Genomic DNA, 25,272 nt, shown 5'->3' with positions numbered 1-25,272 from the left:
GCTTCATGATAGCTCCTAAGTATTGAGCAACTTGCTCTCCAGTCACATCTTCATCCTCTTCAGAGGATGAATATTCTTCAGAGCTCGTGAATGGCAGAAGGAGATTTAATGGAATCTCTATGGTCTCTAGATGAGCCTCAGATTCCTCAGGATCTTTAATAGGAAACTCCTTCTTGCTTGAGGGACGTCCCAAGAGGTCTTCCTCACTGGGATTTTCGTCCCCCTCCTCCCTTGTGCATTCGGCCTCTTTGATCACATCAATGGCCTTGCACTCTCCTTTTGGATTCTCTTCTGTATTGCTTGGGAGAATACTGGGAGGAGTTTCAATGACTTTTTTACTCAGCTGGCCCACTTGTGCCTCCAAATTTCTAATGGAGGATCTTGTTTCATTCATGAAACTGAAAGTGGCCTTTGACAGATCAGAGACTATATTGGGTAAATTAGAATTGTTTTGTTCAGAGTTCTCTGTCTGTTGCTGAGAAGATGATGGATATGGCTTACTATTATTCAGCCTATTGCGTCCACCATTGTTAAAACCTTGTTGAGGTTTTTGTTGATCCTTCCAGGAGAAATTTGGATGATTTCTCCATGATGAGTTATAGGTGTTTCCATAAGGTTCACCTAAGTAATTAATCTCTGCCATGGCAGGGTTCTCAGGATCATAAGCTTCTTCAGAAGCTGCCTCTCTATTACTGTTGGATGCATGTTGCAATCCATTCAGATTTTGAGAGATCATGTTGACCTGTTGAGTCAACACTTTGTTCTGAGCCAATATGGCATTCAGAGCATCAATTTCAAGAACTCCTTTCTTCTGAGGTACCCCATTATTCACGGAATTCCTCTCAGAAGTATACATGAACTGGTTGTTTGCAACCATGTCAATGAGTTCTTGAGCCTCTTCAGGCGTTTTCTTCAGGTGAATAGATCCACCTGCAGAATGGTCCAATGACATTTTCGAAAATTCAGAGAGACCATAATAGAATATATCTAAAATGGTCTATTCTGAAAACATGTCAGATGGACATCTTTTAGTCAACTGCTTGTATCTTTCCCAAGCTTCATAGAGGGATTCACCATCTTTTTGTTTGAAGGTTTGAACATCCACTCTCAGCTTGCTCAGCTTTTGAGGAGGAAAGAACTTATCTAAGAATGCAGTGACAAGCTTATCCCATGAGTCCAGGCTATCCTTGGGTTGTGAATCCAACCATATTCTAGCTCTGTCTCTTACAGCAAAAGGGAAAAGCATGAGTCTGTAGACTTCAGGATCAACTCCATTCGTCTTTACAGTCTCACAGATCTGCAAGAACTCAGTTAAAAACTGATAAGGATCTTCAGATGGAAGTCCATAAAACTTGCAGTTTTGTTGCATTAAAGCAACTAGTTGAGGCTTAAGCTCAAAGTTATTGGCTCCAATGGCAGGAATGGAGATGCTTCTTCCATCAAACTTGGATGTTGGCTTTGTAAAATCACCAAGCATTCTCCTTGCATTATTATTATTATTTTCGGCCATCTCCTTCTCTTGTTCGAAAATTTCTGAAAGGTTGTTTCTGGATTGTTGTAATTTAGCTTCTCTTAATTTTCTCTTCAGAGTCCTTTCAGGTTCTGGATCAATTTCAACAAGAGTGCCTTTATCCTTGTTCCTGCTCATATGAAAGAGAAGAAAACAAGAAAAAAAAGAGGAATCCTCTATGTCACCGTATAGGGATTCCTTTATGTTAGTAGAAAAAGAAGGGGGTAGAAAAATGAAGAAGAAGGTTCGGATTTTAGATGAAGGGAGGTGAAGAGAAGTGTTAGTAATTAAATAATTAAATAGAAGAAGAAAATAGAAGAGAAAATTCGAAAATAATTTAAAAAGGAGTTAGTGATTTTCGAAAATTAGAGATAAAATGTAATTATAAATTAAAACATGAAACAATTAATTAATTAAAAAGAATTTTTTTGAAAAAGAGAGAGACATTTTCGAAAATAGAAGAGGGAAAAGTAGTTAGGTGGTTTTGAAAAAGATAAGAAACAAACAAGAAGTTAGTTAGTTGATTGAAAAAGATTTAAAATCAAAATTGAAAAAAGATAAGAAGATAGTAAGTTAGATAAGATATTTTTGAAATCAAATTTTGAAAAAGATAAAATTTTTGAAAAAGATCAAATAAAAGATAAAAAAGATTTAATTCAAAAATTTTGAAATTACTTACTTCACTAACAAGAAACTACAAGATAAGATTCTAGAACTTAAAGATTGAACCTTTCTTAACAAGAAAGTAACAAACTTCAAATTTTTGAACCAATCACATTAATTATTAGTGAATTTTCGAAAATTACATATAAAGATAAGAAAAAGATTTTGAAAATAATTTGAAAAATATTTTTGAAATTTTCGAAAAATAGAAAAATTTGAAAAAGATATGATTTTTGAAAAAGATTTTGAAAAGATAAGATTTTTAAAATTGAAATTTTGACTTGACTTGTAAGAAACAACTAATTTTGAAAATTTTTGACAAAGTCAACCCAAAATTTCGAAAATTTGGAGGAAAATAAGGAAAAGATATTTTTTTTTTATTTTTAAATTTTTAATTATGAGAGAGAAAAACAACAAAAATGCTCAATGCATGAAATTTTTAGATCAAAACAATGAATGCATGCAAGAATGCTATGAATGTCAAGATGAACACCAAGAACACTTTGAAGATCATGATGAACATCAAGAACATGATTTTGAAAAATTTTTGATGCAAAGAAAACTTGCAAGACACCAAACTTAGAAATCTTTAATGCATGGAAAATATGAATGCAAAAATGCACATGAAAAACAAGAAAAGACACAAAACAAGAAATCATCAAGATCAAACAAGAGAACTTATCAAGAACAACTTGAAGATCATGAAGAACACTATGAATGCATGGATTTTCGAAAAAAATGCAAGAAAAAAAATTTTTAAAGCATGCAATTGACACCAAACTTAAAAATTAACACAAGACTCAAACAAGAAACACAATATATTTTTTTTTTTTCTAATTTTTTTGGATTTTTATTAAATTTTTTCGAAAAACATGTTTTTAAAAACGAAAAAGAAAAGAAAAATTTTTTTTAAAAAAAGATTTTTGAAAAGAAAATTACCTAATCTGAGCAACAAGATGAACCGTCAGTTGTCCATACTCGAACAATCCCCGGCAACGGCGCCAAAAACTTGGTGGACGAAATTGTGATCACATGTTCTTTATACTTTAAGGATGTTTACTCTTAGGGCACTGTTTATTTTCTTTATTTGAATTCACAACTCCGTTCAACTAACCAGCAAGTGTACTGGGTCGTCCAAGTAATAACCTTACGTGAGTAAGGGTCGAATCCACAGAGATTGTTGGTATGAAGCAAGCTATGGTCACCTTGTAGATCTCAGTTAGGCGGATTAAACATGATACTTAATTAGATTCAAATAGTAAAATAGATAAAATAAAAGGGATAGAAATACTTATGCAGATTCATTGGTGGGAATTTCAGATAAGCGGAATGAAGATGCTGTAGAGCTCTCGGACGCCTGCTCTCCCACTGCTTCTACTCAATCCTTCTTACTCCTTTTCATGGCAAGCTTTGTATAGGGGTTCACCATTAGCTGTGGCTACTTTCATCCTCTCGGGGAAATATCCTATGCGGCTGTCACTCGCACAGCTAACCAGTCTGGAGGCATCACCCATGGTTGATAGCTACATTCCATCCTCGCAGTGAAAGCTAATGCTCACGCACTCTGTCACAGTACGGCCAATCACCGGTTGGTTCCCTCCCCTACTGGAATAGAATCCCTCTTTTGCGTCTGTCACTAACGCCAGCAGGTTACAGGTTTGAAGCACGTCACAGTCATTCATTACCGGAATCCTACTCGGAACACCACAGACAACGTTGGACTTTCCGGATTCCCAGGATCCTACTCGGAACACCACAGACAAGGTTGGACTTTCCGGATCCTCATAAATACCGCCATCTATCTAGCTTATACCACGAAGATTCTGTTGGGGAATCTAAGAGATACACATTCAAGCTCTGTTGCATGTAGAACGGAAGTGGTTGTCAATCACGCGCGTTCATCAGTGAGAATAGTGATGAGGGTTATCTAACTCATCACTATCATCATGTTCTTGGGTACGAATGAATATCTTGGAATAAGAATAAGATAGAGATTTGAATAAAAGAAAATAGAACTTCATTAATCTTTGAGGTACAGCAGAGCTCCACACCCTTAATCTATGGTGTGCAGAAACTCCACCGTTGAAAATACATAAGTGAAAGAGGTCCAGGCATGGCCGAATGGCCAGCCCCCTAAAACGTGATCACAGGATTCAAAATACAATCCAGGATGTCTAATACAATAGATAGATCTCCTATATATACTAGACTAGTTACTAGGGTTTACATGAGTAAGTAATTGATGCATAAATTCACTTCCGGGGCCCACTTGGTGTGTGCTTGGGCTGAGCTTGATCAATACACGAGCTAAGGCTTCTCTTGGAGTTGAATTTCGAGTTATGATGTGTTTTGGGCGTTCAACTCCGGATCATGACGTTTTTCTGGCGTTTAACTCCAGAAAGGAGCGTGTACTTGGCGTTCAACGCCAAGTTGCGTCGTCATTCTTCGAATAAAGTATGGACTATTATATATTGCTGGAAAGCCCTGGATGTCTACTTTCCAACGCCGTTGAGAGCGCGCCATTTGGAGGTCTGTAGCTCCAGAAAATCCATTTCGAGTGCAGGGAGGTCAGATTCCAACAGCATCAGCAGTCCTTTTGTCAGCCTTTTTCAGAGTTTTGCTCAAATCCCTCAATTTCAGTCAGAATTTACCTGAAATCACAGAAAAACACACAAACTCATAGTAAAGTCCAGAATTGTGAATTTAACATAAAAACTAAGGAAAACATCCCTAAAAGTAGCTCAAACTTACTAAAAACTATATAAAAACAATGCCAAAAAGCGTATAAATTATCCGCTCATCAGTTTTCTTCTAACAATCGACATATATTTCATGCATGCATAGAAGTATCATGAGGTCTTTTCTTTAGGTTGTAATGGGGCTAGGGTCAAGGTAGGATGCATATTTGGTTAAGTGAGTTTGAAATTTGAATCTTTGATAAGTTTAAACTTCCCACCTAACCTATGACAACCTATGCAATTTAAGTTCTAACCTAACTACCCATCCTACTCACTTTTTCACATACTCATGCATCTTCTTTTCACTTTACAACAGTTATGTATTGACCCTTATTGGACTTTACTTTGGGGCATTTTGTCCCCTTTTTTTTTTTCTTCTTTTTCTTTCTTTTTTCTATTTTTTTTCTTTTCCATATTAATTTTTTTCTTTTCTTTTCTTTTTTTCTTTTGTTTTTCTCATTCTTTTCTTTCTATATATGAGAACATCAATGCATAATATTTTACATTTGATCAATACATGAGTATGTACCCAATTCCCAATATTTTCAATAACAATACAAAATACCCTTTTATTCACCCAATGTCCCAAGGTTCCCACACTTGAATGATACTCACACACACTAGCCTAAGCTAATCAAAGATCCAAATTAAGGGACAATTATTGTTTTTCGCTTTAAGGCTTGTAATGTGCTAAAATAAGAATAAGTGGGTTAAGCGTAGGCTCAAAGTTGGCTAACAATGGAAGATAAAAGGTAAGGCTATTTGGGTAAGTGAGTTAAATGAAATGATGGCCTCTATCATATAAATGCATGAATACACAATATAATGGACATAAAGAATCAAACAAATCAAAGATTACATTCATAGAAAGAGAATAATGCACACAAGAAGGAAAAATAAGTGGTTATAAGATGTAACCACACCATTAGGCTCAAATCTCACTTGCTTGTGTTCTTAGCTCAAAACATGATTCATAAGATATATAATTCAAGCAAGTTCTATGAAAAGTTTTCACTCAAATCAATTGGTGTGCCCTATAGATAGAAATCTTGAAAATTCATTATTTTGACTAAGCTTATTTTGTATATATATGCAAAAACTAAGAAAATGCGAGTAAAAATCCTAAAATCCTATAATGAAATGCAAAAGTATTGGAATTAAAAATTTGTCACCCAAAATCACCGACCGGTCGGACGACCTCCCCACACTTGAAGATTGCACCGTCCTCGGTGCATGCATAGAAGAGCAATGTGGACGGTTGCTACAATTGATGAGTTCCTCAAACGGTTGTGCGGATGACTTGTTTGTTGCCCCATTTAAAAGTTTTTCCTTTCTCCCTTCTTGGTGGCCAACCTAAAAGGATAGAAAAGGAAAGGAATATTAAGCCTATGACAAAGATATCAAAACAAATAGAACATAGGCAGGGGTTAATGCCAAGTAGGAGTATGGTTATCTACTACATGGTAGCTACAACATGTAGAGGAAGAAACAATAAGAGAAAATGGCATATCAATGATACTTGATGCAAGAGTAAGGTTAAAGCATGAAGAGCATGATGAGCATCAAGCGCGAACAAGAGAGAATGGGCCATGAAAGACAATATGAGGTCATATCAATGCACAAAGAACACAAGTGCATAAAAGATTGAGCATTGATTTGAAGAGAAACATCACCCAACAATATGAAACAAGTCAAGAGGCACCAAAGTAATGCAAGGAACCCTCAACAATTGAGTAGGAAGATGCAACACCATTATTAAAATGACTTAAAAAAAACGAAAACATGCTACAAAAACTAAATGAAAATGGGAAGAGTAGAAGTATGCGAACGTGATAAGCAAAAGAAAATGGAAGGGGAGAAAAAAACTCTTTTTTTTTTTACCAACGCGTGCGCGTCATGGACGTTTACGCGTCAATGGGCATATTGGTTGAAGGACGTGTACGCGCCAGGTGCGCACACGCGTGCGTCGAGTTAGGCGAGAGGTATAAAGTTGGCCCAAAAGTGGCACAACTCTCGGGTAGAAGTACCGAGGGTGCAGATTGTGCAATCGACGCGCGCGCGTACAGTGTGCGTGCGCGTGCATTGCGAATTTAAGATCATGTGCGCATACGCGCCAGGTGCGCGCACGCATGCACAGACTTGGGCCTTAGGCCCAATGTTTGCACAGTGCAGCCTAACTCTCGGGTTTTTGGCTGGAGGTGAAATTTTGCATCCACGCGTACGCGTACAGTACGCGTGCGCGTGGATGGTCGAAAAATGCTCAGGTGCGCGTACGCGTTATGTGCGCGCACGCGTGGATGGTGTTCTGTTTTTTCAAAAAATATTTTTCTAGGTTCTTGCACCAATCCAAGCCTTTCAATCCTCCAAACAACTACCAAAACACCCTAAAACCTTATTTATCATATTATACTTCTAACTAAACTTAACAAACCAATAAAAACTTGAAATTAAACTAATTCTACCAATATTTACAAAGAAAGAAAATGAAAAGATGTTACCATGGTGGGGTGTCTCCCACCTAGCACTTTTGTTTATTGTCCTTAAGTTGGACTTATGGGGAGCTCCTCTCAAGGTGGCTTGTGCTTGTACTCATCTTGGAACTCCCACCAATACTTGGTTCTCCATTGTGCCCCAAGACTTCTTATTTGTTGCACCAAGTGTTGATGGAGTTCTTCACAAGCTTGGGGCTCCCAAAGTTGATCCTCATGTATACCGGGATCCCATATCTTGTTTCTCCACCCATCTTGAGGTTGATCATCATTATTAGTCCATCCGGGTGGTGAACAAGATGAATTCTCTATGAAGTGCCCAACAATCCTCCTAGACCCATCTATTTGAGCACTATTCCCACCTTTGTATTCAACTCTTGAAGTATTAACCAAAATGAGCCTTGATTTGCAACGCCAATCATGAAACATCTTTCGCTTACGCTTCATCCCACAAAGCATCCTAAGTTGACCATCCGTTTCAAGCAAGCCATACTCAAATGGGACAATAAAGCTAATAGAAATGAATTTTACCCACTCAAGTGAAGGAGTAGATGACAACCTAGGCAAAGATGCTTCCAACGATCTTGATAAAGCGTATTCCACTCCCATCCTTCTATTTCTAAAGACTTCCACCTCTTCACAAGATTTCTCTAATTCAATCCTTTGTTCATTAATACTGTCTAAGCCTTGTCCCTTAATCAAACTATAATTGGGAGGGTGAAAGAAGTTTACCTCCACAACATTTTCAAATGCACTGGGAGAAGGTTCTTCAAGTTCAAAGGATTCTCCACCACTAGGACTTGATGCTTGCTCTTCATTGCCATGGGAACTCAATTCTTGCTCTATCCCATCCAAGTCTTCATATGGAATATGCCTTGGAAGGTGTGCACTTTCCTCCCTAGCATCAATTTCAATCATCTTGGAGGGATTTTCTTCAACTCTATGTTCCCATGGAAGCTCCGCATCTCCTAAGTCTTCTACCACTTCTTCCTTGTCTTCAACAATTAAAGCTTCCTCCAATTGTTCTAACACAAAGCAACTTCCCTCATTTCCCACCGGAGTTTCCAATCTCTCCTTCATGCTATGTTCTTCATTTGATTCTCCACATGTAGCCATGGGAGTTCCTTGAGTGTTCAAGCATTGGGAGGCTAATTGATTTGTTACCGCTTCTAAGGCGGCCATGAAATTTTGCACATCCCTTTTCATCTCTTCTTGCCCTTGAACAAGAACACCAAGGGTTTCATCCATTTGAGATTGGGGTGGGTGGAAATGTTCATCATTTTGGGGGAAGGGTTCATAATAGGAAGGTGGTTCTTCTTGGTAGAGTTATGGTGGTTCAATGTTTTCCACTCTTTCCACTTGTTGCACAACACACTCCATGGTTGCTTGAAATTGATCCAATGATTCCTTGAGATGATCCCTTGACTCTTGTTCCTCTTGCATGTCATGAGTAGGATCATAGGGCTCTTGGATTGAAGGACATAAGTATTCTTCCATGGGAGGTTGTGGTGGAAAGTAGTATTCATCTTGTGGTTGGAGATTTTCATATATTGGAGGTGGTTCATCTTGGTAATAATATGGAGGGAGTGGCTCTTGAAAATATTGATGTTGGAGTGGTAGTGACTCTATGTGTGGTTCATATGGCTCATATGGTTGTTGGTAGGATGGATATGGGTTAGGGTCATATGAAGGTGTTTGGTGAGAAGAGGCTTGTGAGTGTGGGTGAGAGTTATGTTGAGGATATAGTTCATAAGCATATGGTGGTGGTTCTTGAAAGTCACAAGGTGATTCACCATAGCCATTGGATTGATATGCATCATAGAATGGCTCTTCTTCATAGTGCATTGGTGGGGGTTGTTGCTAAGAGGATTGATCATAAGCATAAGGCTCTTCCCACCTTTGATGATCCCATTCTTGATACACATTCTCATCAAAGTTCCCATCACCTACAACATAGTTGTAACTACACTCATAGCCAAAGTGAGAATTCATGGTAGCAAGAGAAAATAAGAAACAAAAAACTAATAAGAAATAATGAAACCAAATACTAAGACTAGCAAAAACTAACAAGCAATCCAAAAATCAAGCTATTCACAATATTCACATATATACAATAACCAATAACATAACACCATTGCAAATCCCCGGCAATGGCGCCATTTTGATGATTGGTTTTTTGACGGTATAGAATTTCACTATTGAAGTCTCGTTGCAAGTATAGTTTCTAAACCAATCAAAAATCCTTTCATACAAAAGATTGTTTGTCACAAGTAACAAACCCCTAATTTTATAAACCGAAGTATTCAAACCTCGGGTCGTTCTCCCTAGGAATTACAATAAAGTGCCTTGTTATTGGTTAGAAATGTGTTTTGGGGTTTTGGACAAGAAGCATGAAAAGTAAATGGCAATGAAAATAAACTAACAACTATAAAAGGCTCTTAGCAAGGTATGAAAATTAGAAGTCATATCCTAGTTATCCTTCTCAATTGTGATGAGAATTGTTCATTGCTACCACTTAGTTAACCCTTACTAAATAAAGGAAAGTCAAGTGGATGAATTGACTTGAGCCACAAGTCCTAGCCAACTCCCAAGGAAAGACTAGCTTTAGTGCACTCCAAACCAATTAGCAATCTCTCCAATTATCAATCAACAAAGGAATTAGATAACTCAAGTGTCACTAATTACTCTACCTAGGCCAAGAGGAACAAAATCTACACTAAAACTAAAAGAGACATTTCAACAAACACATAAAGTGCAATAGAAGTAATCATTATTAAATGCAAGAATTAAAGGAATCTACAACTACAAAAATAAGAGATCAACAATAGAAAAGCAAAGAAGACACATTTAGTATGAATTACCTCTTATTGAATTGGAAGAATGTAGAAGGAACAATACTAGATCTACAACAAAATATAAGAACAACATAAAGGAAATTACAACAAAAGAGTAGAAGAAGATGAATGTAGCAACAAAGAATTGAGAGATAGAAGTGGAAGAAAGCAAAGATTAAAACCTAGATCTAAGAACTAATCCTAATCCTAATCCTAGAGAGAAGTGAGAGCTTCTCTCTCTAGAAACTACTTCTAAAACTAAACTATGACTAATGGTAACTAACATATGTTTCCCTCTTCACTCCTTGGGTTAAATAGCATCAGAAATGAGTTGGATTGGGCCCACAAGGCTTTAGAATTCGCTGGCCACGTTTTGCTTTAAGTGAACCCGGTGGCAGCAACGGCGCGTGCGCATACTTTGCGCGTGCGCGCCACCATACGTGTAGCAACTATGGCAAATCTTATATCGTTTCGAAGCCCCGGATGTTAGCTTTCTAACCCAACTGGAACCGCATCATTTGGACCTCTGTAACTCAAGTTATGGTTGTTTAAGTGCGAAGAGGTCGGCTTGACAGCTTTCCGGTTCTTTCATTTCTTCATGAGTTCTCCAACTTTTCATGCTTTCTTTCTTCATTCCCTTGATCCAATCTTTGCCTCCTAAACCTTAAATCACTTAACAAACATATCAAGGCATCTAATGGAATCAAGGTGAATTAAATTTATTTATTTTAAGACCTAAAAAAACATGTTTTCACTCTTAAGCACAATTAAAGGAGAATATACAAAACCATGCTATTTCATTGAATAAATGTGGGTAAAAGGTATTAAAATCCCCTAAAATCAATACAAGATAAACCCTAAATATGGAGTTTATCATTGACCACATCTATTGGGGAGCTGACATCATCTATTGATCAACTGAGGATTGAGTATTAGGACCACTCAGTCCTCCTCCACCTGCTAGTGGAGGAGCAGCGGACATAGGGGCTCGACATAGACGAGCTGAAGCGGCCCAGGAGAGAACAACAGCCGCCATGACTGAGGTGGTTGATTTTCATTATCTTCTGCTTTATCTATTTTTTAGTTTTTCAGTATTTTTATCTTATTTCCTAATTTTGGTTTGATTCTTGCATGATCATTAGAGTCTTTTATTGCGTTGTAGTCTAGTTATTTATTTTTTTATCTTATGTTTATTTTGGAAAGATGTCTCATGTATTTCTCACTATGTAAGAACGGCAATTAATTAGCCACTTAATTATAATAATTTAATAGCCCAAACTAGGTTCCAAAAATTTAGAATATTAATTAAAAAATTTAAATATGATATTTGGACTCAGTAGATTTTTCTAAGTTGGAAAATAGATTTTTCTTCAAAAAATTATGTAAAAATGCGTATCGGTAAATTAGCCGGCAATACTAGCTTAAATCTGTCCAATACTATGTGAGAGAAGTAAAAAATATAGAAAAAACTTAGAAAAATAATTAAAGTTGAATATCGGATGCTAATTTTAAAGGTTTAGCCTGAAATTAGGGCAAATGGGACAAAAATGCTAACAAGTTGGACCGGGCCCAACTTGGGCTCAAACCCAACATATATAAGTGTGTAAATGAACCCAAATAAGCTCATAACACACTTGAAACCAAGCCCTAGCAGTTGAAAAGAAGAGTGAAGGAAAGAGAGAAAATACTAGTCATAATTACATTCAATTAATCATATCTTGAGCTATGATACTCCGATTTGTGTGCCATTTGTGGCTACACAAAGCTCTCACCAAGCCCGTTAGTTCTATCAAACTTTTGTTTGTAATTTTTCGAAACTCTCTCCCCATTCTTCAACTCTACAAATTTCAAATTTTTGGGTTTTGGTTTGAGTGAATTTTTGTGATTTTGGGTATTTAGGTACACTCTAGCACTTGGTTTCTATTGGGTTTTGTCCTAATCAAATGTACATAAGGTAAGCTTGCTCTTATCTCTTGTGAAATTGTGTATTTAGGAACCCTAGGTATTGATTTGTGATAAATTAATATGTATAACTTGGAAAATTTGATTGTTGATGCTTGTTGGAGTTGAGTTAATGGATTGTTATGACTTGAGGCTTGATTGGACTCAATTTGGTGTTTTGTGCGTGGAGGATAATCAGCCATGATATAGTTTCGATTTTCTCTGTGTAATATGTAATATTTCTGGCCACTTACGCTACTGGACTTTAGGATAACATTGAATTGATTGTTGGAAATTGTTGAATTGATAATGTATAATGGCATTGATGATTATGATAAATTATGAGGTTGAATTTTGATGTTGTTGTTGATTATTGAGATTGAAGTGAATAATGAGAATTTTGAGGAGTGATAATGAATTGGATGCTTGTTGATGTTGATGAATGTTAAGGATGGTGAATTGATGTTTTGTTAATTATTGAGAAGTCGAGATGTGTAAGTAGAAATTTTTGGATGAAAATGATGGAAATGTGTATTGGTAGGTTATGGAATGAGTTGGATGATATATGAGTATAAGTTAGGTATATTGAAACTGTTTTGGTTGTAGGACAATTGGTATTGATTGGAAATTTTGGAAGTTTGAGAACCTACTTAACTTTTGATAAAAATCTATTTTTGGTGAACTTTGGTGGATCATAACTTGAGCCTCTGTTTTTGAAATTGATTGAAAATTGCTTTAAATTAAAGATGATTCAAAGAGCTTTAAAACGATATAAAGTTTGTGGAAAATGAATTTTTGTAAAGGAAGTTATGAACGTTTAAAATTTGGTGTTTAAAACTGAAATTCTGCAACTTTGAAAATTTTCTAAGTCTGGTGAGGGTTGCGTACGTGACACAGTGTACATGACGCAAGCATTCTATTCGGGTTGGACATCTCACGTACGCGGGCATTGCATGCGTACGTGGACTACCGAAATTTTGACCCTTGCGTACGCGAACACTTAATACGCGACGCGAGCATCCCATTCGGCTTGGGACACTCACGTACGCGAGCAGGGTGGTGCGTACGTGACCACCCATTTTTACCCGTGTGCGTACGCACGGCAGGGGTGTGCGTACATACAACCCCTGTTTTGTTGAAAAATGATTTTTCTTCATTTTTAAGGGTTGTCTAGCTTTCTAAACTTCTTTAAGTTGTTGTTTAAGAATACTATCTAGTAATTAGGTCCTAATATTACTAAGGATGAGTTAGTGACTTAATTTAGTGAATTTCTGTTTGAATTTAAAAGACGGAGACTTAGGTTTCTTGGGGACCGAGGATGAATTAGTTTAGTGAAATAGTTGAGTACTGTAATAATGATTAATGTGATGAGTTGTGGAATTACAGATTGATGATGTTTGAGACGAGTCTGGGAATCGGTAATAAATGATGAACTTACTTGAATCTGTTTTTGAATAATATTGATGTGATGTAGGTATAAAGCCAGTGTTTTGTCTCGCTTATGCTGAGTTGTAGGTGTAGTAGAGCATGGAGTTTGTCCCGCTACGCTAAGGTGTGAGGCCTATGATAGAAGTCCCATTCACATACTTTCAGTTATAAGAGTGGTCGAGCACTATATCTCAGAATAAGACTGTACACGCTGACACGTAGTGATATTTAGGTATGTACAGACGTGTCCGATAAAAAAATTTTTATTCTTTACTGAGACATGATTTGGACACAGCAGACACGCATATCAGACAAATATCGATGAGTATCGTGTCTGAAATGTGTCTGACACGCAGACACGGCAATTTATATCCCAACACATAAAATGTTAACATTAATCTCCCCAGTACTAAAATTTAGTTAATTTGGTTCTCTTTTTTAAAATTTGTTGTCATTGACCGCTAATAAAATCAGGTGAAATGACTAAAACATAATAATAAAATAATATAGAAGGGGTTTAAAGTTTTGTTAATAGAGAGGTTATAGATAAATATAACTATAGAAAGCACTATCTTGGCTAACAATTAAAAATAGGGTTGATAAAAACGTGCATTATATTTCAGTGGTTTAAACAATTGTATATTATCTTAATACTAAAAATAAATAGAAACATTGCCTTAACAAGCACGGCCTTTATTAGAAGGGGCAAATTATTTTTTCACTAAAGCATAATTTTAGGTATTTCTCAATTCTAATATATAGTAATATCGTGTCATTTTAGAAGGGTAATGTCGGTTCAAGCAACATTGATCTATAAGAAGATAAAAATACAACTCTACACTTGACAGTTGACTCTTCTAGTCCGGTTATGTATATATATCCTTTCCCAGAATACGCCCCACCTTTTACATTGGAGGCTAGAAAACGCCACCACCATGTAAAACACGCAACATGCACACGGAATCTTCATGCAGTGGCACCAACTAATGACACAAAATTGGAGATCTATCAAGCTATCATATCTTGCCAGACAAGAAGAAACAACTTCAAAGAAACCTTAAAACTTGAAGTTGAAACACCAAAGCCATGGAATTGGATCTAATACTCAAGGGTATGCTTGGTTGCGGGGACATACAAAAATGTGGTAGAAATTTTATGGACGAGTTTGATATGTAAAAAATTTCCCCATAAAACTCATTCTTAAAAAGCTTCACCCCTTTTCTAGCACCAAACCAAAGTACCACACAATACCATTAAATCTGATGACCTGGTACAGATGCTAAATGAAATGAAGATTGTCACCCATTTGAGGCATTCTTCAGCTGTGTGATTATTCGGAATGTCTGATCTGATCGATTTGATCAGCCATAGACTGCTGTAGGCACCTACATTCTGGTAGGGGGTACATGTAGATTGAAGTTTTTCTGTTAATTTTTCTAACTCTGGGTACCATGATTCCTTTACGATCACTCTCGCTGAGCATATCTTCCATCTCTTCCTTTAAAGTTCTCCAACTGCATCACCAATTCACAGATATTTCCTATTAGTTCGTCTCTTTGAAATTGAAGCACCAACCCCATACATAAGATGCAAACAGGAATAGCTAATAGCTACAGTCACAATTCACGAACCTCTTAGCAGTATCATTCAAGCCAAACAAAAATCATTACCATAAGATACTCCCTCCACCCAACAATACAAGTCATTTTTTATCTAAAATTGATCAACAATACAAGTCTTTTGATTAGTAAAAGAATGTTTTAATATCGTCATTCGTCTTTTATGGTTATTAATTATTTTACACCTAATATGGGCCGTCAGCGTATAATCTAAAGTGACAGAATGTTAATATAGGCTAAATACTTCAAATATTGTTTCAGTCAGTAATTTCTTAATCTGATATCCTTGTGCTCAGTAGTAACTTATATTCCATGTATGGTGAAAAATTGAACTGGATTCAAAAGGTGCATATATGATTATATTGAACCACACGACAAAAGCTTGTAGGCCTGAAGTTAAACCGCAGTAACATACCAATAACATCTCCAAACTCTACATCCCCTTTCCATAACAAATGACTTCATCACACATTTTTCATTTCTACCAGAAAAGGGCGGGAAAAAAGGGTTTTGATCATCATATACAGTTATAGCTCTGTCACATTAGTCTCAAGTGTCAACTTACTAGTATTGCCCTGGCCACAAATATATCTCACAGAACAGGATGTATTTTATGAACAGGACAAGTATACTTTTTGTCCTTGAAGTTTGCTAAAAATTTCAAAAACACCCAAGTTTTATGTTGTTCCAATTTTGTCTTAGAATTTTTCGATTGCATCAAATGTATCCTTGATAGCTAAATTTTCAAGAAGTTTAAAACTAATTTAACAATAACACTTGACAACTAGGAGCTGGTTGTTTGTGTTGAACGTTGTCATTGTGTTGTTGCTGAATTGGTCATAAATTTTTTGAAAAATTAGCTTTCAAAGATACATTTGATGCAAATCAAAACTTCTGGTACAAAATTGAAACAAAATAAAACTTACGGGTATTTTTAAAACTTTTAGACAAACTTTAGGGACAAAAAATATATTTTACCCTTTATGAAATATATTCGTGGCCAGGCACTACTAGTAAGTTGACACTTGACACTAATGTGACAGTTATATATATATATTACTTACCTATCAGAGAACGTAAATACAACAGGGAACAAATTCTTAAATATTCTCAAAATGGTTTCAAATATTTTAGGTAGAGTGCAGAATGAATATGAATGAGAAGGGTAGAGGGACACGATCACAGAAACATACCTAATATCCACATCATCCAAAAGAAGAACAAGCTTGCGCTTGTCGGGGTTAATGGTCTTGGAATGCCCATCATAGATGAATCTTCTATGGCCCATCAGAAAATGAGGGAAATTACCGCCTTGAGTTGTGACAAAAACCTCACTAAACAAGCAAACTGTGTAGTCAAGTGCAGCCAGCTGAGAGGAATAGCCCTAAAAAAGGATGATGATATTAAGTAGAAGGGGTTACTTATAGCATACAAACAACAGAAGTGTATACGAGTGAAAAATGAAATCAAAATTGTGCATGATGAGGAATGAAGAGAATACCACAATTACAGCCAATTATATCCTTGATTTCGATACTTAAAAAAGGAGTGCTACAATTGCAGTATAATACAGATAGATGGAGTTTTATTTCCTATGTACAACTCAATGATCATACACAATGGAAAACCAAAAAGACAAAGAAAAAAGTTAATAAAAAAACTTTACATAGTTATTTTGATGCATTAATATCTCATATTCTGGAAGGTACAGTTTTGATGACTTCTTACATAGTTATTTTATGGCTGTAAGGATAAAATATAAATGCTTCCTACAGCAAAAACAAATTGAAGCTGCTGAACAACTGCAAATAGGATGGCTCTATTGCACAAACAAGTTAACAAGTGTTTTTAGTGTATTAATTTTCAATGAAAGCATTTGTGGGTGTGCGCGTGTGTATAATATATACATGCTTTAGAAACTTATGATTATAAGTTCTTTCGAACTAAAAGTAAGTTACATTAAACAAAATCTGGTGTTCTGTAATCATCTAGTTATAACTTCTAATATAATTGGGAATGCATGGGATCTTTTACCATAAAAGGAGCAAGCTCATCTGATGTTGCAAGGGATTCCTTTGTATACAGATTGGGAAACATCGTTTTCAAAGGAGTCAAATATCTCTCGGCATGATATATTTTCCCAGAAGCCAAATATATTGACGTATTGTTGTCAAATCCCATGCCACGGAGCATCATTCCAACCTACATTTTTCAGGAAAGCAATGCACAGTTAAAGTGAGTCAATCTTCTGTGTAGTATTGCCCATCAAAAACTCATAAGAGAAAAAATAATGACGGTATCTCGTTTAGAAGTAAATATTTAGCACACGGAACTAGCAAGATAATAAATTAGGAAAGTAAAAATGAATTTTGAGATCTGAGAAGCACTACGAAATAAATAATAAGTACCTCTAAAGGAGTAAGTGGGCATTTTCCTTCGACACGATTAAGGTTAGGTAAAATGATGCGATCTTTCCTTTTAAACTTCCCCCTCCATCCTTTTTCTCGAGCTGATTCCATTTCCAATTTCTCTGCCTTTCCTCCATCATATATACAACAAGAGAATGCTATCATGTCCTGCATGTTGAGAGGATAGTCAATCATTACATAAAGCTGATTATATCCAATACTACTCATGGTGAAACATAAAATGACGCCAATTTCTAGTTCTCAATATGATAGAATGAACATCAGTACCTCCTCAAAGCGAAGATGCACAGCAATATATTTTCCATCTGACCTTGAGCTCTTTTCAATCATTCGGTTAACCAGCTTCTCAGCCAGCATTGATATTGAAGAAGAGAACCTCAATGCTTTGTAATTAGTAAGACATCTTAGATATTGAATATGTGGGGGGACACTCATTTCCAAACGGTTGGCAAATGGAGCTATTCGGACAACCCTATATCAAGTTACCAAGCCAAACATAAATTTCACCAGATAAAAGCTGATTTGAAGCTTGCAAAACTTCCCATTTTGAACATATTAAAATGAAGAATATGAAACAAGAAAAAATGGCTCCATGCCTACCCTTCACTTTGCAAGATTGGATAAACAACTCCCAGGTAATAACTGACAGGAGCCCAAGCTCGAACTCTGATGTTAGTAATATTACTGATATTGTAGTTATGCTTCTCCATTAGTGCCTCGGGAAGTTCTTTAACGACCTTCACATAACCATCAAGCGTGGATATAAAATGATCTTCATTGTATATATCCCCAAATTCACTGTAAAAGAAATAGTATTAGTTTAAGCAGAATGCGACTGGATAAAAAAGAAATGAAGAAATTGAAGAAGCATCATAATGCTTACTGATATATTAGATTCTTAATTATTAATTATCTATGTGGACTGTTTTATAAGGAAAGAGCACAAACCCAAATGGGTCTACTTTCCATCAGTCTTAGTTGATAACAAAATTTAGTCAAGTAAAGCTAGAGAAACCAAAAAGTCAAGGGTGCCCATTCATTTGGATCAACAAATAAGATTGCAGGAGGATCTGCTTCTAATCTTAGGTGTTTGCCTAACTGGTTCATGGTTTGTAGCATAAAAAACAACGGAAACGTGATGCTGTTCTGGGGAGCAATGAAATTTGACAAACACATTGAAAATTTCTCGTGGAAAATATGGTTAAGACCTATCCTTCAAGTTTTAAAGATAAAATAGTAAGAAAATTGGAAGAAAATTGGTCGCCTTGGATCTTTCCACACATTGTGGAACTCAAAGTGCGGAATAACTAGTATTGCATTCAACAACCCAGCCACGGCCACAGCATTGCAAATCTGCAAAGGAACAATTTAAGAAGCACAAGGGTGAAAAAATAGTTTATGTCTTGAACAAAAGAAAACTTCTGAAAGTCACAACAGAAGAAAAAAAAAATTATCATACCGCAGAGCGTTGCTGGTTAAGACCACCATTGGCCTCCACAATTAAAAATCCGTTCAGGCCAGGAGATGCTGAAATTTTGGGGAAGCATTGTTAAAATTGAAGTTTAGCTTATGTTTATGGAAAATTTCACATTAGTAGCATTTAATGTGGTCCAGCAACAGAAATGTCTATTGTTTAACAAAGTCAATTACTTAAGCAGGCAAGGGAAATAGCTCAAATAAACTAAAACAATTGAATCCATTTCAATGGGGTACCAATACCATGTAATATAAAGTGCATACCAAATTGCTCATGATGCAAAGCACTCAAATTTGGACATGCTTTATGCTCTCTCAACTTCCTTTTGTACTTCCACACAGAAGACAACTGCAAAATAAAGAGAGAAAAAATTGAAAATCAGTGCCCTACGTGGAAGAGAATGAATTTTTCAATAAAAAGCATCAAAAGGTAGTTAATAATCAACATCAACATGAATTTAATTAAACAGAAGCGAAAGAAAAATCATGTGGCACCCAAGATAAACGTGATATTCTTTACTACAACAAGAGAAACAGGTTCCAATTCCATAATTATTCCATGTAGAATTTCAGGGTATTGGCTTCCAAGGAAAATGCTAAACAAGAGAAACAGGTTCCTATTCCATAATTATTCAATGCATGACTTTACCAAATTAACTTTGGCAACTTGACCTAGAAAACAACGTAGCTGATTAAATTTAATAATAACAAAGAACCAAAAATAAAATATGAAAAAAACCTCCTTAAACCTAATATAGTTCCCTTCGTCATCTTTAGTTTCATCACATAGCCAATATTTCTGTTCCTTTTCAAACACATTGTCGTATTCTAAAATAGTAAAATACAAACACCAAATTGAAATTGACATTAACTAATTCTCACGTCGTTTTCTTGAACACAAAAAACTCAAACTAGCTATAAAGCGAATTCTCAGAAAACCCACACATATTCTATACTCTTGGGTAATCGCAATGAGAAATTCAACAACGAGATCAGAGAGAGAGAGAGAGAATATTTGTTGCAAAAGAAAACGTACCACAATGGCGGAAGAATTATCAGACTCCATCGCCGGCCATAGGTGCCGGAAGACCTCGTGACTCCGGTAAACGGAGCCGGGAAGGGGAGGGCCACCGATGAAGGCGGAGAAAGGACCGACGCACATGAGGAGGCCAGAAATGTAGAGGAGAGGCAGCAGGAAGAAGTATCGGAGGCTCCGGCGGGTCATGATGCCGGCCGCCAGCGTTCCTAAGCTCCGATTCGATATTGATTTCACCGGCCGGAGCCGACGCCTGCAGTGGGATATGCCGGAGTGACGCCGCGGCGAGGGTGGTGGGCTCGGAGAGCTACAACTCCCGCCTCCTCCTCCGCCGCCTCCAGTGGCGGAAGCGCCGTCAGTGTCGTGTCCATTCCCGCCGTGGGAGTGCGTCTTGGACTTCATTTTAACATGGATCAAACTGGTACCGTGAAAAGTGTGAATGGAGGTCTTTGCATTTGTTAGAGAGAGATGAAGAAGAAGAAGAAGAAGGGTTTTTGTGGTGAAGTTGTTTGTTGTGTTGATGAATGATGGTGTAGAGGGAGGAGGGGGCAGAGAGCAGAGACAACATGAAAGGGACAGTTGGTAGAGAAGGAAAATTAAAGTGGCGAGAGTATTATAGATTTATAGTGTGTGTAGTGTTTGTAGTGTGTAGAAGGAACTAAGAGGTAAGAACTACTATGGTTAATGGTTATGGGGGACTTCTATGTATGTTAGTGGAATTGACAGCTGCTACTTGGTACTAGTGCTACTATAGTGTGCCATTGTCGGAGGAATAGGAGCTGGTTGTTTTGTAATGTAATTCAAAATATTACTCACCTTAAAATCATTTTACTAAAATTAATTATCATATATTTGGATATAAATATATATATTATTTAATTTATTTTAAATATATATTTTAAATTTTTACATATATTTTATACTAATAACTAATTTTAATACACACGTATTATAATTATATATTTGATATCTATATTTAGAACCCAATAAATTTCAAATCAAAGCGAGAAGATCATATCTATAATTTATATTGCGATATTTTTTAAATGTGTTTTTAAAAGATTTTATTAATCAAATAGGTCTTTTAAATATAACAAATTAATTATATGTGTTCTTTTGTTACTATATTAATAATTTTAGTCAATGACTGCTAATGTGAAATATTATTTGATAGCATACATGTGTTAGTAGAAAAAATATATAAGTCTTGAGACATCGAGATCAAAGTTTGATAGGTATTTTTCGAAGGACATAGCACTCATCGAAAAGGGATTCATTGAAGAGAGAGGTAAGATTGATCGATAAATCTTATCGAAAATTAGTAATAAGTGAAAATAATTGATGGCAGTTACCACGTCATACAAAGAGCGGGAACAATTACTGAAAAATTAATGCACGTGGAAGTTGTATTTGAATTTGATTAGTCGAAAACTCTTATAAATAGATGAAGACTAGAAGAAACAAAGGTTGGAATCTCATATCAGAAAATACTCTCACACACTTATATCCCCAATGAATTCCTGAGTCTGCTAAGAGCTTTCTTTTTTGTAGGGTGATGAGTGAATATTTTATACACTTTTTTACATCAATTTCTTAGTGTTTTCAGTTTGTTTTGTTGAGTTTTAAAAGGTTTTAATACAAAATTTACTTCTTTGGATATTACTTTGAGCTTTTCTGTTTTTCTATGATTTTAGGTGAATTTTGGGTGAATTTTGGGAAGTTCTGGCAAAGTCTGATTCAAAGGCAAGGAAAGCAAGGCAGATGCTGTCAGATTCTGACCTCTATGCATTCAAATGAGCATTTCTGGAGCTACAGAGGTCCAAATGATGCGCTCACAACGGTGTTGAAAATCTAACTTCCAGGGCTTTCCACCAATATATAATGGTCTATGCTTTTCTTCAGATTGGACAGCCTAAAATGCGTGTTGAATGCCCAAACTACTCCTTATGGGGCGTTCAACGCCCCAAGAGGACCAAGGCTGGCGTTAAATGTCCAAACGTGGCGTTCAACGCCACAAAGGGAGCAAAGAAGCAGCAATCTTACCGCCCACTTCTTCAAGTTAGACACTAAGCTTTACTCAAATCCTCACCAAGTAGGCCCAGAAGTGGATTACGCACATTTAGCTTAGCTCATTTCAATTTTGTAATTTTCAAATTTCTATTAATGTCTCTTTAGGTTTAGGTTAGTATAAATAGAAAGGAGGTCACCGGTGTTTAGGATATCTTTTTACCACTTTTCAATATTTCAGCTATTTCTCTGTACAGTATGAGCAACTAAAACTCCTGGTTAAGGTTAGGAGCTCTACTGATTCCTATGAATTAATACAAGTACTTTTCTATTTCAATCGATGTGTGATTCTATTCCATGATGCATTGTCGTTCTTCATCCTTATGAATCTCGATTCTACATGAGTTCTTACGAGTCCTGACCCGGATTATATTAAGCTACAACTTGAGAATGCATCACGGGTTCCAACAGATTCCCTTTTCATTTTTTCGAAAATTTCTTATATTTAAATTCAAAAATTTTAGGTTTGGTGTCCAATCAGTGTTTTCCATTTTTCGAATTTCTTGGATCAATTCTTATATTTATATTTTAATAAAATTTCCATCCTTATTATTGTTACTTTAATTTATTGCACAATTCTGTGGAGTACCTCATTGGAAAATTTAAATATGAATCCATTTGAGAATACACAACTAAGAAAAACTCTAGGGTCATATAAAGCCCTCATTCCTGACTCTATAAAAGAAGCATCTGTACAACCCCTATTAGGGCAGCAAATTTTGAGCTCAATCTATAGCTCATCACTCTAGTGCAGCAAAACTACCAATCCCACGGACTCCCACAAGAGGAGCCCACAGAATTCCTGGCAGACGTCCTACGAATTTCTGACACTGTGCATTCTGAAGGAGTGGACCAGGATGTACTACCGGCTGCTGCTCTTCCCGTTTGCTGTACAGGGTCAAGCTAGAAAGTGGTTGGATACTCAACCCAGATCAAGTTTGAACACCTGGAATAAGCTAGTGGATAAATTTCTGAGCCAATACTTTCCCCCTAAGAAGTTAACCCAGCTAAGACTGGACATCCAGGGTTTCAAGCAAGAAGAGAGTGAGTCTCTTTATGACGCTTGGGGAAGGTACAGAGCGATGCTACGGAAGTGTCCTTTGGAAATGTTTTCCGAATGGGTCAAGCTAGACATCTTCTATTACGGACTTATTGATACAGCTAAAATGTCTTTAGATCATTCGGCATGTGGTTCAATCCAAATGAGAAAGACTATTAAGGAAGCTTAAGAACTTATTGAGACAGTCGCCATCAACCAGCACCTATACTCATCTAGTGAGACTGTAATGCACAGAGAGGTCAGAGCAGCGTACGCTGACTGAGACCCTCCAAAACAGAGTGAATTGGTAACTCAGCAGCTACACTCTCTCACATAACAATTGTTAAGCTTGCAAGAGATGCTGTGAGAAATTCGTGCCTCTTATAAGAATATAGAGGCACAATTGTACCAGGATGAACAACACTTATCTAAATAGATAAGAGAAGAGTGCTGAGCTATCTAATTGAGGAGTGACAGGTGATAAACTCCATTTTTAGGGTTTATCTTGTATGGAATTTGGAGATTTTATCAATATTCTTTCACACTTATTCATACAAAATGCATGGTATTGTGTCTCCTTTCTAATTTTGCTTCATGGTTGAAAATATGCTTCTTTATCCTCAATTATGCCATATTTTAATCCTCTTCTATTACCATTCGATGTCGTGATATATTTTTTAAGTGATTTAAGAGTTTATAGGGTAAGAATGGCCTAGAAGAGAGGAAGGAAGAATGCATAAATGAAAGGAACATGAAAAATGGAGCTTTGGAGCATTGACAGCGACGCGCACGCGTGGGTGCAGGTTGTTGGGACTGGTGCGCATTAGTTGGTACATTCGCGTGGCTGAGCAAAAATACCATAGACGCGTACGCGTGCCTTGCGCGTACGCGTGGATCGGAAAATTCAATGGACGCGCACGCGTGGCGCTCGGCACGTGACATTTTTAGTGAAATCGTGGCTGGCGATTTCACAGGAGGTCCAGGCCCAATCTGAGCTGAATTTGGGAGGCAAAAGAGCCAAGAGGGCCAAGGGAATAAGGGGGGTGATGTTAGGATTTTTGCCAGTAAAGAATTTCATAAAAACAGTCGCGTTGTAGATATAGTCTCTAAACCGACAGAAATCCCTTCGTACAAACGTTTTGGTTGTCACAAGTAACAAACCCCTAAATAAATTGATAACCGAAGTATTTAAACCTCGGATCGTCTTCTCAAGGAATTGCAGGGAGGTATGTTCTTATTATTGGCTATGAAAAAGGTAAAATTGGGGTATTGGAAGTAAGGTGGGAATATATTATATGACAAGTAAAATAAAATAATAACAACTGTAAAATAAACCTTTGGCAAGGTAAAAGAACTGGAGGTCCTTTCCTAGTTATCCTTATCAATTGTGATGAGAATTGGATTTTTCTCCCACTTTGTTAACCTCTAACTATGAAGGTAAGTTAAGTGGATGAATTCCAATTTTCAATCAGCAATGAGTTTAATAACTCTAGAGTCACCAATTATTTAACCAAAGCCAAAAGGAAAGAAAATTGAAACTGCTGGAATAAAAAATGCCTTCAGATGGGAGGCAATAATCATGTAAATAAAAGAAAGTAATATTAAACTGAAATACCTCAAATTATAATAAATAGATCATTCAAATCTTAACATGAAAAGTTCATAAGCCAATTGGGCAACATAAATCAAATACAAATAAAAGTATTAGAGTAAATAAAAATAAAAGAGAAACATAAATTAAAGGAACATTGAACCCGGATCGAGAGTCACTCTTAAAACTAAGAGAAGTCCTAAATCCTAATCCTAAGAGAGAGGAGAGAACCTCTCTCAAAACTAAATCTAAATCATGGAAAGTGAATTATGAGTGAATCATCATGAATGGATGCATTCCCCCACTTTATAGCCTCTAATCTGTGTTCTCCGGGCCAAAAACTGAGTCAGAAACAGCCCAGAAGTCACTTCCAGCGCTTTCTGGTCCGTACAGGTCGCGGAAAAGTGACGCG

The 25,272-nt window shown here is 36.5% G+C and overlaps 1 protein-coding gene and 1 non-coding gene across 2 annotated transcripts; one reads left to right on the top strand and one right to left on the bottom strand.

Annotated features, from left to right (window-relative positions):
* Window positions 1-1,010: 1,010 nt before the first annotated feature.
* LOC130958769 (small nucleolar RNA R71) lies at window positions 1,011-1,114 on the top strand. The gene has a single exon (XR_009077875.1). It is a non-coding gene; the product is annotated as a small nucleolar RNA R71 (small nucleolar RNA).
* Window positions 1,115-14,279: 13,165 nt separating this feature from the next.
* Window positions 14,280-20,771, bottom strand: LOC130954507 (O-fucosyltransferase 10). The gene is made up of 10 exons (XM_057881254.1): window positions 20,164-20,771; window positions 19,392-19,476; window positions 19,111-19,178; window positions 18,916-19,004; window positions 18,252-18,449; window positions 17,919-18,123; window positions 17,631-17,798; window positions 17,257-17,424; window positions 16,416-16,606; window positions 14,280-15,117 (listed from the first exon to the last, which is right to left on the bottom strand). The coding sequence occupies exons 1-10, from the start codon at window positions 20,563-20,565 to the stop codon at window positions 14,934-14,936; spliced, it is 1,758 nt and encodes a 585-aa protein (XP_057737237.1). The 5' UTR covers window positions 20,566-20,771; the 3' UTR covers window positions 14,280-14,933.
* Window positions 20,772-25,272: the final 4,501 nt, after the last annotated feature.

Source organism: Arachis stenosperma, chromosome 10 (genome assembly GCF_014773155.1).
Source record: "Arachis stenosperma cultivar V10309 chromosome 10, arast.V10309.gnm1.PFL2, whole genome shotgun sequence".
In the NCBI taxonomy this organism is placed as follows: Eukaryota; Viridiplantae; Streptophyta; class Magnoliopsida; order Fabales; family Fabaceae; genus Arachis; species Arachis stenosperma.
The sequence above is the reverse complement of the archived record's forward strand: the minus strand, read 5'-3'. Positions and strand labels throughout refer to the sequence as shown.

Coding starts and splice junctions, on each gene's coding strand:
- LOC130954507 (XM_057881254.1), bottom strand. CDS start 20,565: ATGAAGTCCAAGACGCACTCCCACGGCGGGAATGGACACGACACTGAC. Junction 19,477..20,163: donor ATAATTCTTCCGCCATTGTG/GTACGTTTTCTT, acceptor TTTATTTTGCAG/TTGTCTTCTGTGTGGAAGTA. Junction 19,005..19,110: donor TTAACCAGCAACGCTCTGCG/GTATGATAATTT, acceptor GTTCCTTTGCAG/ATTTGCAATGCTGTGGCCGT.